At 54.4% G+C, this 16,223-nt stretch overlaps 1 protein-coding gene across 1 annotated transcript in view; it reads right to left on the reverse strand.

Annotated features, from left to right (window-relative positions):
• Positions 1-786: 786 nt before the first annotated feature.
• Positions 787-16,223, reverse strand: part of LOC132407358 (hemicentin-1-like) — a 460,355-nt gene continuing 444,918 nt past the window's right edge. The window contains exons 100-103 of the mRNA XM_059993728.1: positions 14,260-14,583; positions 11,251-11,370; positions 8,106-8,232; positions 787-3,056 (exon numbers count right to left, since the gene is read on the reverse strand). Of these exons, the coding sequence (XP_059849711.1) occupies positions 2,699-3,056; positions 8,106-8,232; positions 11,251-11,370; positions 14,260-14,583 (929 nt within the window). The 3' untranslated portion in view covers positions 787-2,698. The remainder of the gene's footprint in view (positions 3,057-8,105; positions 8,233-11,250; positions 11,371-14,259; positions 14,584-16,223) is intronic.

The following is a 16,223-nucleotide window of genomic DNA, read 5'->3' on the forward strand; positions in this document are numbered from 1 at the left end:
GGTGGCACGAGATCCTGGGTCTGGAGGGAGGAGATTGTGGGTCTGCCGGGAGGAGATCGTGGGCCTGGAGGGAGGAGATCGTGGGTCTGGAGGGAGGAGATCGTGGGCCTGGTGGGAGGAGATCGTGGGCCTGGTGGGAGGAGATCGTGGGCCTGGAGGGAGGAGATCGTGGGCCTGGAGGGAGGAGATTGTGGGTCTGACGGGAGGAGATCGTGGGTCTGGAGGGAGGAGATCGTGGGTCTGGATGGAGGAGATCATGGGTCTGGAGGGAGGAGATCGTGGGTCTGCCGGGAGGAGATCATGGGCCTGGAGGGAGGAGATTGTGGGCCTGGAGGGAGGAGATCGTGGGCCTGGTGGGAGGAGATCGTGGGCCTGGTGGGAGGAGATCGTGGGTCTGGAGGGAGGAGATCGTGGGTCTGGAGGGAGGAGATCGTGGGCATGGAGGGAGGAGATCGTGGGCCTGGAGGGAGGAGATCGTGGGTCTGGAGGGAGGAGATTGTGGGTCTGGTGGCACGAGATCCTGGGTCTGGAGGGAGGAGATTGTGGGTCTGCCGGGAGGAGATCGTGGGCCTGGAGGGAGGAGATCGTGGGTCTGGAGGGAGGAGATCGTGGGCCTGGTGGGAGGAGATCGTGGGCCTGGAGGGAGGAGATTGTGGGTCTGACGGGAGGAGATCGTGGGTCTGGAGGGAGGAGATCGTGGGTCTGGATGGAGGAGATCATGGGTCTGGAGGGAGGAGATCGTGGGTCTGCCGGGAGGAGATCATGGGCCTGGAGGGAGGAGATTGTGGGCCTGGAGGGAGGAGATCGTGGGCCTGGAGGGAGGAGATCGTGGGTCTGGAGGGAGGAGATCGTGGGCCTGGAGGGAGGAGATCGTGGGTCTGGAGGGAGGAGATCGTGGGTCTGGAGGGAGGAGATCCTGGGTCTGGAGGGAGGAGATCGTGGGCCTGGAGGGAGGAGATCCTGGGTCTGGAGGGAGGAGATGGTGGGCCTGGAGAGAGGAGATCGTGGGTCTGACGGGAGGAGATCGTGGGTCTGGAGGGAGGAGATCGTGGGTCTGGAGGGAGGAGATCGTGGGTCTGCCTGGAGGAGATCGTGGGCCTGGAGGGAGGAGATCGTGGGCCTGGAGGGAGGAGATCCTGGGTCAGGAGGGAGGAGATCGTGGGCCTGGAGGGAGGAGATCGTGGGTCTGGAGGGAGGAGATCGTGGGTCTGCCTGGAGGAGATCGTGGGCCTGGAGGGAGGAGATCGTGGGCCTGGAGGGAGGAGATCCTGGGTCAGGAGGGAGGAGATCGTGGGCCTGGAGGGAGGAATCGTGGGCCTGGACGGAGGAGTCGTGGGCCTGGACGGAGGAGATCGTGGGTCTGGAGGGAGGAGATCGTGGGCCTGGAGGGAGGATATCGTGGGCCTGATGGGAGGAGATCGTGGTCCTGGAGGGAGGAATCGTGGGCCTGGACGGAGGAGTCGTGGGCCTGGACGGAGGAGTCGTGGGTCTGCAGGGAGGAGATTGTGGGTCTGGAGGGAGGAGATCGTGGGCCTGGTGGGAGGAGATCGTGGTCCTGGAGGGAGGAGATCGTGGGCCTGGAGGGAGGAGATCGTGGGTCTGGAGGGAGGAGATTGTGGGTTTGGAGGGAGGAGTGCTGCTCACATGCAGTTTTCTCATGTTAACTCCTCAGCACACTCCAAGTGTGGATCAGTGGTGGGACTGCAAATTACAGAATACATACCAGAAATGTTCCATAAGTTTTGAACCCATTAGTTACTTTCCCAAAGTGGAAGAGATGAGGTATGCAGAGAAAACTAGGCAGAGCAGTGGCTTGGCACAGACTAGATGAGCTGAAGGACCTATTTTTGTACCTTAGTGGTTTTTGACTAGTATTCTGCCTTTCTTTTAACCTTCTAAAATATCAGCCTAACCCCTCCCTCCCACATATGCCTCCCTTTATCGATCATCCATGTACCTAAGATTCTCCTAAATGTCCCTGATGCGTCAGCCTCTACCACCACCCCTATCAGTGCTTTTCATGCACACCACCCTCTGTGTAAAGAACTTACCGCCCAGTACTTTCTACCAATCACCTGAAAATTAAGCCCCCTCTCGTTAGCCATTTCCACCCTGGCTGTCTGGGAGAATCTGTGACCGTGTGTGTTTCCTCTGGGTGCTCTGATTGTCCCCTACCTTACAGTCACATGAATTAGGGTCAGTGCATTGTGGGCTGGCCGTGTCTGCGTCAGAAGCATGGCGACACTTGAGGGCTGCCCTGCACAATCCACGCTGATTTGATTTGATGCAAAACGATGGATTGCACTCTACGCATCAACGGTCTCCATGTGCATGTGCAATTAAAACTCATCTTTAATCTTCTCCAAGAAAACGGAGCACCCGGTGGGAACGCAGGCGGTCAAAGGGAGAACGTGCAAACTCCTTACAGACAGCAGCGGGAATTCAACCCTGATCTTCCAGCTACCACTGTACAGTATTGTTCTGCTAAGCTACTCTTTCACCCCACAGTGGAAGGCAAAATGGCAAAGCTCTGGGAGTCTGCGACGAACTCGCAGATCGAGAAAAGCTCTGCTGTGAGGGGAAACAAGGCACTTTCGAACTAAAAAATAAAACCATTAATCTAGTCTCTTTTTCCAGAAGGTAGGCAAGGACAGCTGACTTCTAAACAGACTTCTTGCCTCAGCGTAGGCGGCAGCCCTCAGTAAGGGTAGGGAGAGACGGCGATGAAGATGATGAAGATACTCTGATGCTTGGTGGCCCCGAGCTCGCTGTAGGTGGTGGCTCGCACCTTCAGCCTAAACACGCCAGGCTCCACCAGCCGGCGCAGTGTCTGCACGATCCCGCGGCCCCCCTCCGTGCGGATGGAGAAGGGGCTGCCCGGCTCCAGCTCGATGGCGGTGAAGTTGGCCCGGCTCTGCAGGACACCGCGGTCCGAGAATGCCGTGAGCCGGACCACGTCGTGCTGTGCGGGGATCCCGCTGGGGAGCGTCAACAGTTTGTACTGGAGAACCAGGGGACCCGTTGCACAGTTCAGGAGGCAGCGGCGGAAACAGGTCCTGGGTGGGGAGGAGGGGAGAGGGCTGAGAGTGCAGCACCTGGACACCTCATACCCCCCTCACTGACCACTGTCCCACACCCCATCACTGACCACTTCCCATCACTGACCACTCTCCCACACACTCCCCCTCACTGACCACTCTCCCACACACTCCCCCTCACTGACCACTCTCCCACACACTCCCCCCCTCACTGACCACTCTCCCACACACTCCCCCTCACTGACCACTCTCCCACACACTCCCCCCTCACTGACCACTCTCCCACACACTCCCCCTCACTGACCACTCTCCCACACACTCCCCCCTCACTGACCACTCTCCCACCCTCTTCCCCTCACTGACCACTGTCCCACACCCCATCACTGACCACTTCCCATCACTGACCACTCTCCCACACACTCCCCCTCACTGACCACTCTCCCACACACTCCCCCTCACTGACCACTCTCCCACACACTCCCCCCCTCACTGACCACTCTCCCACACACTCCCCCCCTCACTGACCACTCTCCCACACACTCCCCCCTCACTGACCACTCTCCCACACACTCCCCCTCACTGACCACTCTCCCACACACTCCCCCCTCACTGACCACTCTCCCACCCTCTTCCCCTCACTGACCACTGTCCCACACCCCATCACTGACCACTTCCCATCACTGACCACTCTCCCACACACTCCCCCTCACTGACCACTCTCCCACCAACTCACCCTCATTGACCACTCTCCCACACACTCCCCCTCAATGACCACTCTCCCACCCTCTTCCCCTCACTGACCACTCTCCCACTCACTCCCCCTCACTGACCACTCTCCCACCCTCTTCCCCTCACTGACCACTCTCCCACACACTCCCCCCTCACTGACCACACTCCCACACACTCCCCCACCGACCACTCTCCCACACACTCCCCCCTCACTGACCACTCTCCCACACACTCCCCCCTCACTGACCACTCTCCCACACACTCCCCCTCACTGACCACTCTCCCACACACTCCCCCCTCACTGACCACACTCCCACACACTCCCCCTCACTGACCACTCTCCCACACACTCCCCCTCAATGACCACTCTCCCACACACTCCCCCTCAGTGACCACTCTCCCACCCTCTTCCCCTCACTGACCACTCTCCCACACACTCCCCCCTCACTGACCACACTCCCACACACTCCCCCACCGACCACTCTCCCACACACTCCCCCCTCACTGACCACTCTCCCACACACTCCACCCTCACTGACCACACTCCATGACACTCCCCCCCACTGACCACTCTCCCACCCACTCCCCCTCAATGACCACTCTCCCACACACTCCCCCTCACTGACCACTCTCCCACCCACACCCCCTCAATGACCACACTCCCACCCACTCCCCCCTCACTGACCACTCTCCAACCCACTCCCCCTCAATGACCACACTCCCACCCCCTCCCCCTCACTGACCACTCTCCCACCCACTCCCCCCTCACTGACCACTCTCCCACCCACTCCCCCTCACTGACCACTCTCCCACCCACTCCCCCTCAATGACCACACTCCCACCCACTCCCCCTCACTGACCACTCTCCCACCCACTCCCCCTCACTGACCACTCTCCCACTCACTCCCCCCTCACTGACAACTCTCCCACACACTCCCCCCCGACCACTCTCCCACCCACTCCCCCCGACCACTCTCCCACCCACTCCCCCTCACTGACCACACTCCCACCCACTCCCCCTCAATGACTACTCTCCCACCCACTCCTCCCTCACTGACCAGTCTCCCACCCACTCCCCCTCACTCACCACTCTCCCTAACACTCCCCGCCCCACTGACCACTCTCCCACACACTCCCCCCTCACTGACCACTCTCCCACACACTCACCCCCAAGGACCAATCTCCCACCCACTCCCCCTCACTGGCCACTCTCCCACCCACTCCCCCCCTGACCACTCTCCCACACTCTCCCCTCACTGACCACTCTCCCACACACTCCCTCCTCACTGACCACTCTCCCACACACTCCCCCTCACTCACCACTCTCCCACCCACTCCCCCTCACTCACCACTCTCCCACGCACTCCCCCTCACTGACCACTCTCCCACCTACTCCCCCTCACTGACCACTCTTCTACACACTCCCACCTCACTGACCACTCTCCCATCCACTCCCCCCTCACTGACCACTCTCCCACACACTCCCCCCTCACTGACCACTCTCCCACACACTCCCCCCTCACTGACCACTCTCCCACACACTCACCCCCAAGGACCAATCTCCCACCCACTCCCCCTCACTGGCCACTCTCCCACCCACTCCCCCCCTGACCACTCTCCCACACTCTCCCCCCGCACTGACCAGTCTCCCACCCACTCCTCCCTCACTGACCACTCTCCCACCCACTCCCCCCTCACTGACCACTCTCCCACACTCTCCCCCCTCACTGACCACTCTCCCACCCACTCCCCCTCACTGACCACTCTCCCACCCACTCCCCTCACTGACCACTCTCCCACACACTCCCTCCTCACTGACCACTCTCCCACACACTCCCCCTCACTCACCACTCTCCCACCCACTCCCCCTCACTCACCACTCTCCCACGCACTCCCCCTCACTGACCACTCTCCCACACCCCCTCACTGACCACACTCCCACACACTCCCCCTCACTGACCACTCTCCCACACACTCCCCCTCAATGACCACTCTCCCACACACTCCCCCTCACTGACCACTCTCCCACCCTCTTCCCCTCACTGACCACTCTCCCACTCACTCCCCCCTCACTGACCACTCTCCCACCCACTCCCCCTCAATGACCACACTCCCACCCACTCCCCCTCACTGACCACTCTCCCACCCACTCCCCCTCACTGACCACTCTCCCACTCACTCCCCCCTCACTGACAACTCTCCCACACACTCCCCCCCGACCACTCTCCCACCCACTCCCCCCGACCACTCTCCCACCCACTCCCCCTCACTGACCACACTCCCACCCACTCCCCCTCAATGACTACTCTCCCACCCACTCCTCCCTCACTGACCAGTCTCCCACCCACTCCCCCTCACTCACCACTCTCCCTAACACTCCCCGCCCCACTGACCACTCTCCCACACACTCCCCCCTCACTGACCACTCTCCCACACACTCACCCCCAAGGACCAATCTCCCACCCACTCCCCCTCACTGGCCACTCTCCCACCCACTCCCCCCCTGACCACTCTCCCACACTCTCCCCTCACTGACCACTCTCCCACACACTCCCTCCTCACTGACCACTCTCCCACACACTCCCCCTCACTCACCACTCTCCCACCCACTCCCCCTCACTCACCACTCTCCCACGCACTCCCCCTCACTGACCACTCTCCCACCTACTCCCCCTCACTGACCACTCTTCTACACACTCCCACCTCACTGACCACTCTCCCATCCACTCCCCCCTCACTGACCACTCTCCCACACACTCCCCCCTCACTGACCACTCTCCCACACACTCCCCCCTCACTGACCACTCTCCCACACACTCACCCCCAAGGACCAATCTCCCACCCACTCCCCCTCACTGGCCACTCTCCCACCCACTCCCCCCCTGACCACTCTCCCACACTCTCCCCCCGCACTGACCAGTCTCCCACCCACTCCTCCCTCACTGACCACTCTCCCACCCACTCCCCCCTCACTGACCACTCTCCCACACTCTCCCCCCTCACTGACCACTCTCCCACCCACTCCCCCTCACTGACCACTCTCCCACCCACTCCCCTCACTGACCACTCTCCCACACACTCCCTCCTCACTGACCACTCTCCCACACACTCCCCCTCACTCACCACTCTCCCACCCACTCCCCCTCACTCACCACTCTCCCACGCACTCCCCCTCACTGACCACTCTCCCACCCACTCCCCCTCACTCACCACTCTCCCACACCCCCTCTCTGACCACTCTCCCACCCACTCCCCGTCACTGACCACTCTCCCACCCACTCCCCCTCACTGACCACTCTCCCACACCCCCTCACTGACCACTCTCCCACCCACTCCCCCTCACTGACCACTCTCCCACACCCCCTCACTGACCACTCTCCCACACCCCCTCACTGACCACTCTCCCACACACTCCCCCTCACTGACAATTCTCCCACACTCACCCCCCTCACTGACCACTCTCCCACACACTCCCCGTCACTGACCACTCTCCCACACACTCCCCCCTCACTGACCACTCTCCCACCCACTCCCCGTCACTGACCACTCTCCCACCCACTCCCCCTCACTGACCACTCTCCCACCCACTCCCCCTCACTGACCACTCTCCCACAACCCCTCACTGACCACTCTCCCACACCCCCTCACTGACCACTCTCCCACCCACTCCCCATCACTGACCACTCTCCCACCCACTCCCCCTCACTGACCACTCTCCCACCCACTCCCCATCACTGACCACTCTCCCACCCACACCCCCTCACTGACCACTCTCCCACCCACTCCCCCCTCACTGACCACACTCCCACACACTCCCCCACCGACCACTCTCCCACACACTCCCCCCTCACTGACCACTCTCCCACACACTCCCCCTCACTGACCACTCTCCCACACACTCCCCCTCACTGACCACTCTCCCACACACTCCCCCTCACTGACCACACTCCCACACACTCCCCCTCACTGACCACTCTCCCACACACTCCCCCTCAATGACCACTCTCCCACACACTCCCCCTCACTGACCACTCTCCCACCCTCTTCCCCTCACTGACCACTCTCCCACTCACTCCCCCCTCACTGACCACTCTCCCACACCCCCTCACTGACCACTCTCCCACACAATCCCCCTCAATGACTGCCTCACCACCCACTCCCTATCCCGATCCCTGACACCCACCCACCCATTCCTTCACCCCTGAACGATTCCTTCACACAACAACTGTGCCACCACCCAGTTTTCCACCAATTCCTCCACTGAAGACCCTTGATACCCCACCAGACCATGATTTCCCTACCACTAGCCTCCCCTCCCTCATTAAGACGTTCTCCTACCCTGGGCTGGTTCCCCTGCGATAGCTGGCAGGACACGGCGTGTCAATACATTGATGGCTGCCTCGCTTGTTGAAGCACATCTGGTTCACTCCGCACTTAATGTTCTGCTCTCGGCATTCATCAATATCTGAAAGAAGGGGACGTTAATAAGAGCATCGACCGACAGCATTCTCACTGAGAAACACAGTTACTCTCTCTCCTGCAACACCATTTGTAACCTAGGCACTGACTGGGGCCTCGAGGAGTTATCCAGCGCCCTGCACGTTCTCTACAGTCACATGCACTTACAGGGTGGCAGGTGTTAAAGTTGACGCAGTCAACCTTGGGGATGAGCTGGACAAGTGACAGATGTAGTCACACTGACAGAATCCAAACCAGACAACCTGATCCCACAGTCCCACTGCTTCCCCCAGAGGTTGACCTCAGGGCTCTGAGTTTTCCTTCCACTCTGTCCTTTGCCCAGGGGATGGTGTTAATTTCCTCTGGGCTACTCCTTATTGCCCATGATGTTGCTGGCATTTGGGTCGGCAATGACAGCCCTCTATTTGTATTTGTCCTTGGCCACTCAGATGCAGGATTCCTCATTGTTGCCTCCAGTACAGTTTTGTTTTACCGGTCATGGTTGTTAGCCCTAAGCTGACCTCTGAACCTGGAAAACAGGTGGACCACTCTTAGTCTGACCTCTACCCTTTGACATGGGTGACCCTACCAAAGGTCAAGGAATAAAGCCCTGACTCCAGACGACATTGAGGCATGCAAACCTCCTAACCCAGCGACAATGTTGTCCTCTTGGAATGGGTTACTTCTGGCACTTAACTAGTTAAAAGAGTTCAAACGTTAGTTTGGGGGGGGGGTAAGTAGGGATTTGTGAAGCTGCATCATCACGATTATCACCTCATATCGTGCTATATTGCTTCACGGACACATCGCAGGCTCTACACTGAATGCAGGGGAGATGCTGGAAATACCCAGAAGGCCAGCCAGCGCCTGTAGAGAGAGAAGCTGGTAGTCCAGCTCAGCAATCTGCCATCAGCAGCAAGAGAGGCAATTAGAAGATGCATCGGGCTTTAAATGTGTGCGGAGCCAGGGAAACAGGGCTGGGAGGTGGAGTGGTGGGGGTGTTGGTGTGGGCAAGAGCAGCAGATGACAAGGCACAAGGGAATATAAGAGAAAAAAATAAGGTAATCAAATGACAAGATGATGGTGGAAGAGAGAATGCGTGGTAAATGCACAAGAAATAGAAATAGAGAATAGACCTAGATTAGAAAGGAGAGTCCTAGAACAGCACATTACAAGCTCTTCAGCCCACAATGTTGTGCTGACCCTTTAAGCTATTCCAAACTTAATCTAACCCACAGGTTCCCAAACTTTTTTTAATGCCATGGACCAATACCAATACCATTAAGCAAGGGGTCTGTGGACCCCAGTTTGGGAACCCCTGATAACCCTTCTTTTCACTCAGCCTTCCACTTTTCTTTCATCCATGTGCCTAGCTAAGAGTTTCTCAGAATTCCTAAGGCATCTACCACCTCCCCTGGTAGTGAGCTCCACATAACCATTATCTGAAATGACTGGGTCCACTGCAAGATTTCTTCCAAGTATCATTGCTTGAGCCTGCACTGAGTGTCGCTGGAGCAGTGAAGGAGGGCAAGGGCAGGGGGGTTGTGGACAGGTGGGGTGGAGACTTAGACTGAACAAGCAGAGGCTGTCTGTTAAATAATCACTCAGGCTGGGTTTGATCCCTCTAAATTGACCAAGGTCGGGGCAGATCACAGCAGGATCCACGGTAGACAGCTGTAGGATGGGAAGGGGATGCTGGGGAATAATGAATGAACTGGAAAGTGGTCAACCTTAAGTGTCGGCGCTGCTTCTCTCTCCACATGCTGACTGACCCGGTGAGCATTTCCAACAATTCACCTTCATGCACATGGTAGGGTTGTACTGTGGCTGCCGAAGCAATGTTACATTTAATGGAACTTTGTCACGAAGGATCTGATCTGGACTGTGATTTTGGGAGTATTGAAACAACCCCCTTATGAAAAGACAGAGCGTTTCTCTCTCCTGAGCTGTGTGAACAGGCAGGCGGCTAATGTCAAAGAGCCCAGTTCTAATTGTGATGCTTACTATAGATGAATAGACTATCAGTTGTCTTGGTATGTACACACACCACCATTCCCACCCAGAGGCACGTCCAAATCAAGGACCTGTCCCTAACCCATGCACAGCGGCAAGCAGCCGATCTGCCGTGAGCCAAAGCTTCACGAGAAATTAGTGAGTGGATTTGGATCAGAGTGAAGAATTGTTATCTTCTTTGTAAATTTAATTTTTCCAACAGTTTGTAACCCACGTAAAATGCTGCAGGAACTCAGCAGGCCAAGCTGCATCTATGGAACGGAATGAACAGTCTATGTTTCAGGACAGGCTCCAGCCTGAAATGTCAACTCTTTATCCCTCTCGGTTGCCCGACCTGCTGAGTTCCTACAGCATTCTTGTGCGCGTTGCTTTGAATTTCCAGCATCCGCAGAATCTCTCATGTTTAATCTTTCCTACTTTTATTTTTGAGCTAGAGCACGGAATAGGCTCTTCCAGAACTCCAGCCAAGCTGACCAGCAGTACCCCTAATCACAGGTCAGTTTACACTGGCCAATTAACCCACCCACCGGTCCGTCTTTGGACTGTGGGTGGAAACTGGAGCATCCGAAGGAAACCCACGCGGTCATGGAGAGAACGTTCAAACTCCTGACAGGCAGCGGTGGGAATGCTCGCTTGTGTTTCTGTGTGAACACCTATATACATGGAACTGTTCAGTGAATTGTAGCATATTATGGTCTTATAGGTGGTTCAGTAGTTTTCTTGAAGCTTATCATTTTTTCGGTAATTGGTGTCACGCTAATTGGGTAATTGCTATCAGTGGAATGTTGTTATTTTTGTAGTCGGACTATGAGACAACCACAACTTCTTTGCTCTTTGTTCTCCTAACACTCAATCAAGGGACATACCATAAAGGTTTAAGCCTAATCTTTAAATTCCAAAGATTCAGATTGCAAAATCCCAGATCCAACAGTTGGGAACAGTTCTTTCCCTGATGGGACAGCAGAGGGAGGAATCAGAGTCCAAACTATGCTGACCCACCACCAGCACTTACCTTGGCAGATTCTACCATTGGGCAGCAGTCGATAGCCAGGAGGGCACACGCACTGGAAGCTGCCCTGGGTGTTCCTGCAGTCATGTTGGCACAAGTTCCACATCTGACACTCATTGATATCTGGAATAGAAGACAAACAGCCAGACACAAGTCAACCTCAAGTTGGTGCACTTGACCCCAGAATTCCTAACCGGCTTTTGTGTGACTTGTTTCCTTGTCTCCCCACTCTCTACCCCCCACCCCATCTAACAATGGGAACAGGGATCAGCTTTATTTGCTAGATACAGTTACATGTAATAGGAAATTGCTGTGGTGTGTTGGTGTGACATACAACTAAAACCATTCAACAGTTACTGAATAAGAACACCAAATTATTTAAAATATAACCAAGTTAATGTACAGATATGGAATAAAATCTGCATATATACATAAATATCAGTATCTATTTACAATGCAAACAGCATTTTAAAAAGTGTTTACAGTGAAGTGCAGTGACTGAGGCAGTGGGGGGGGGGGGGGTGCCTAACAGGAATGGTTGATCAGATTAATGACCTGGGGGAACAGAACTTCTAAGGTAGTGTGATTTTTTTGTCTTAGTAGCCCTGTTGTGCTTTCCAGATGGGAGCTTTTTTGGAAAAGGTAGTCAGCTGGGTGGGTAGTCTCTGCATTCATTTTCTTTTCCCTGCTGTTCATCCCCCCCCATTACTCTCCCTCCTGGCCCGAATCCCTGCAGGTGACCGAAATGCTACCCCTACCCGTTCACCTCCATTCAGGGCCCCAAACAGTCCTTCCAGGTGAGGCAACATGTCGCCTGTGAACCTGCTGGGGTCGTCTATTGTGTCCGGTGCTCCCGGTGCTGCCACCTCAACATTGCTGAGACCCGACATAAACTGGTTGAGCACCTCTGTTCCATCTGCCTAGACTGGAATTTCCTGGTGGCCACCCTTTTTAATTCCTGCCACCATTCCTGTACTGACACGGCCTCCTCTCCTGCCACAATGAGGTCACTCTCAGGGTGAAGGAGCAATGCTTCATATTCTGTCTGGGTAGCCTCCAACCTGATGGCATGAACATCGATTTCTCCTTCTGGTAATTTTCTTTCCCCTCCCCCTCCATCTTCCTCTATTCCCCACTCTGACCTCTTAATTCTTTTCCTCACCTCCCCCTGTGTCCCCTCCTCCTTCCCTTTCTTCCAAGTTCCACTCTCCTCTCCTATAAGATTACTTCCTCTCCAGTCCACCACCTGGCTTTGCTCATCCTCCCTCCCCTCTCCCCACCTTTTTATTCTGGCACCTTCCCCCTTCCTTTTCAGTCCTGAAGAAGGATCTCAGCCTGAAACACTGATTGTTTATTCATTTCCACAGACGCTGCCTGGCCTGCTGAGTTCCTCCAGCATTTTGCGTGTGTTGCTCTGGATTTCCGGCATCTGAAGAAACGGTTGTGTTTGTTTTTTTTTCTTAGTTCTGGACTCACACAAGTGCTACAGTGATAGCAGACTGCAGCCAATGAACTTTTCAGCTGACCTGACACGGGGTGTGTTCCAGCCAAGCCCGTGATTCTAAAGCCTATCAGCGGCTGGAGGTGTGTGTTGAAATGTTTCTCAACAAGGGACTGTGCTGAATGTAGGGGAGGGAGGTATGGACTCCGGGGTTTCCTGATAGCAATCTGTTACCAGTCACCTCTGCTCTCAGCTAGACAAGATCTTATGTGCTTTGATGTACACATGACAAATAAAGCTAATCTTCAATAGACATGGGGAAAATATTTAGCTCCAACACCAAGTGTCATCTGGGCCAGTCATTCATACCTTAACTTGCTTAAGTTTAGATCGTGAACTGGTTCACAACAAAAACAATTCTTCAGGGATAAAGAGAAAAAGGCTGGACAGACAGGAGGATGTCTGTAAAATTCCCACGTTCAAGTTTAAGAACAAACAAGGGAAATTCTGCAGACGCTGGAAATCCAAGCAACAGTTGAAGAATAAATTTGTAGATTTGATTGACAAATGGCTCCATCTAGTGGACACCAAACGTGTAGCTTTGCTAGTGGCTGCTGGGAAATTGTTCATCCCTTTAATCTTTACTGTCCCTTATTGCCTGATGGAGAGTTCTCCTAGAAATGTTGCTGGAGACTCTCTTTCTTCAGCTGCCTACACATATGAGCATGACATTTAGATTTTTATTTTTATTCGAGGGATGTGGACTTCACTGGTTGAGCCAGGGTTTAATTGCCCAAGCCTAGTTGCTTCTCGATGGTGGTAAGCTGCCTTCCTGTATTTGGGGTTCCATCATCGGCAAACTGCAATGGCAGTGTACATCTTATTTTGCACATTAATCAGTCTCAGTTATTTATAGTTTTTTAAAATAAATTCTATTGAATTCCTTTATTTTTCTGTAAATGCCTGCAAGAAAATAAATCTCAAGGTCACGTATGCAGTACGGCCTTTGAACTCTGAACCTACGGGTAAGGCTTTTTCAATAGCAACTCCCAAATTATAAAATTAGAAGATGCATTGATAGGGCAAATGGTCAGAATGTTTGTCCCTGAGTAGAAATACTGGGGGACAAACAATTAAGGTGAGAGGAGACAAGTTTAAAAGAGGTGTGTGGGGTATTTGCCTGGAACGAGCTGCCAAGGGTTGTGGTGGATACAGATAAGAGGCTGTTAGACACGTTAATATAGATCACGTACAGGCAGAAGAAATTTGGATTAATTGGGAATTGTGTTACGGGCTGAAGGATCTGTCCCTTTACTGTACTGTTCTGTAAGACAGTGTTAGTAAACCAGACTCCATGAATGGACATATGATCTCTGCCACAGAAGGACAAGTGAGGGAGCTTCATGTCAGCAAACCTGACCATCTGACCTGCCCTTACAGGTGTTTGTGTGGCAAGGGCAGGTAAGCTGGTCACCCATGGATGGTGGTAAAGCAAGGGGTTCGGGCTGAGGCTTATCCTTTGGGAACAATGAATGATTGGACGAGGATTTCTTGTTGACAGGAATACTTACCGGCACAGGCCCCATTTCGCTCTCTGTACCCAGAGGGACACAGCTTCCTGTTGTCTTGCATGGTAAACTCTCTCAGCCAGGTGTAGAAGGGGTTGACCTGGCTCTGGCCAGTCTGCTGGACGTGGCTGAACTGACCAATGGAGACCAGCTGGGGCCTGAAGTCTGTAACTGTGCCATTGCCCCGCTTCTGCTTTTCCAGTCCTACACAAGACCTGCCGTCCGCCAGCAGCTGCTTCCTGGGAGGGCACAGGCACCTGTAACTCCCAGGCAGGTTTCGGCACTCGTAGCTGCAGGGTTTTGGCACCTGCTGGCATTCGTCCACATCTATTGCAACAAAAGACACTGCAGGTAATAAAATTAGAAGTAGGACTACCTACCGTCATTCCTCTAACACCCACCATTTTCTCTGCTCACTTTGAACCTTGAACCAATTCAGCAAACAGCTCTTACCCTCCTGTCAAGCCAATGGTGTGCAGGCATTTTCAGGGAAATCTTCTTAACATTGGAGAAGCATTACCACAGGGAGGATCTCAGAGAGTTTCAGAAGACCCGTTCCCAAAGGTGAGTCCCACAACCCCTTCCAAACAGGAAAGTGGAAGCTTCTCTGACAACACTAAATGATTAACGGCCAGTGGCACGGACTTCAGCGGCTGGAAGTGGATTGTATAAAATCCCATTTTCTGGTTACATTGGACCCTCTCCAGTTCTCCTGCCGTTCAAACCAATCCACTGATGAAGCCATAGTCACCTTCCAGTCTGTCCCGTCCCATCTCGAAAACACGTGTCCATATGCCAGGCCACCGACTTCAGCTTAGCACAACATGATCATCCCTCAAAGGCTGGTGGGTAAACTGTCCTCGTTGGGACTCAACAGCCCTCTCTGTAACTAGATCATGGATTTCTTGACAGAGAGGCCCCAGGCAGTCCGAGTTGGCAGCAACTGGAGTCCCCGAGGACTGTTTGCTCAGCCCGAGAGGAGACAGAGAGGTTTGTCAAATGGTGTGATATCAACAACCTGAGTCTGAACGTGGACAAGACAAAAGAGATGATTGTGGACTTCAGGAATGTCCAGGTTGACAATGCTGCACGTCAAAGGGTCTGCCACAGAGAGAGTGAAGAGCACAAAGTTCCTTGGTGCTCACATAACAAACAATCTAACCTGGACCCACACCACCTCTGCGTTAGTCAGGAAGGTACAGCAGTGCCTACACTTTCTGAGGAGACTGAGGTGTGCAAGGGTCCCCACCCCCATTCTAACAACTTTCCGCTGGAGCATCATCGAGAGGGTCCTGTCTGACTGCATCATTGTGTGGTACAGAAGCTGCAAGGCATCGGACCACCAGACCCTACGGAGATTATTAAAACTGCTGAGAGGATCATGGGGGTCTCCCTCCCCCTATTTGTGACTTATCAGAAGTGTCGTATATGAAGAGCCCGAAGCTTTGTTGAAGATCCCAACTATCCATCCCGCAATCTCTTTGACCCACTACTGGAGGCAGAGAACCATCAGGAAGGAGGTACAGGACCATCAGAAGGAGGTACAGACCCATCAGGAAGGAGTTTCAGGACCATCAGAAGGAGGTACAGGACCATCAGAAGGAGGTACAGAACTATCAGGAAGGAGGTACAGGACCATCAGAAGGAGGTACAGGACCATCAGGAAGGAGGTACAGGACCATCAGAAGGAGGTACAGGACCATCAGAAGGAGGTACAGAACTATCAGGAAGGAGGTACAGGACCATCAGGAAGGAGGTACAGGACCATCAGAAGGAGGTACAGGACCATCAGAAGGAGGTACAGAACCATCAGGAAGGAGGTACAGGACAATCAGGACTCAGCCTGTCAGACTGAGTAATAGCTTCTTCCCTCAGGCTGTGAGGCTAATGAATACCCTGCCACCATTGAGGTTTCATCACTAGGTCAGTGGGCTGTTTACTGTTTACCTCTACATTGCATTGTATGC

Source organism: Hypanus sabinus, chromosome 18 (assembly GCF_030144855.1).
Source record: "Hypanus sabinus isolate sHypSab1 chromosome 18, sHypSab1.hap1, whole genome shotgun sequence".
Taxonomy (NCBI): Eukaryota; Metazoa; Chordata; class Chondrichthyes; order Myliobatiformes; family Dasyatidae; genus Hypanus; species Hypanus sabinus.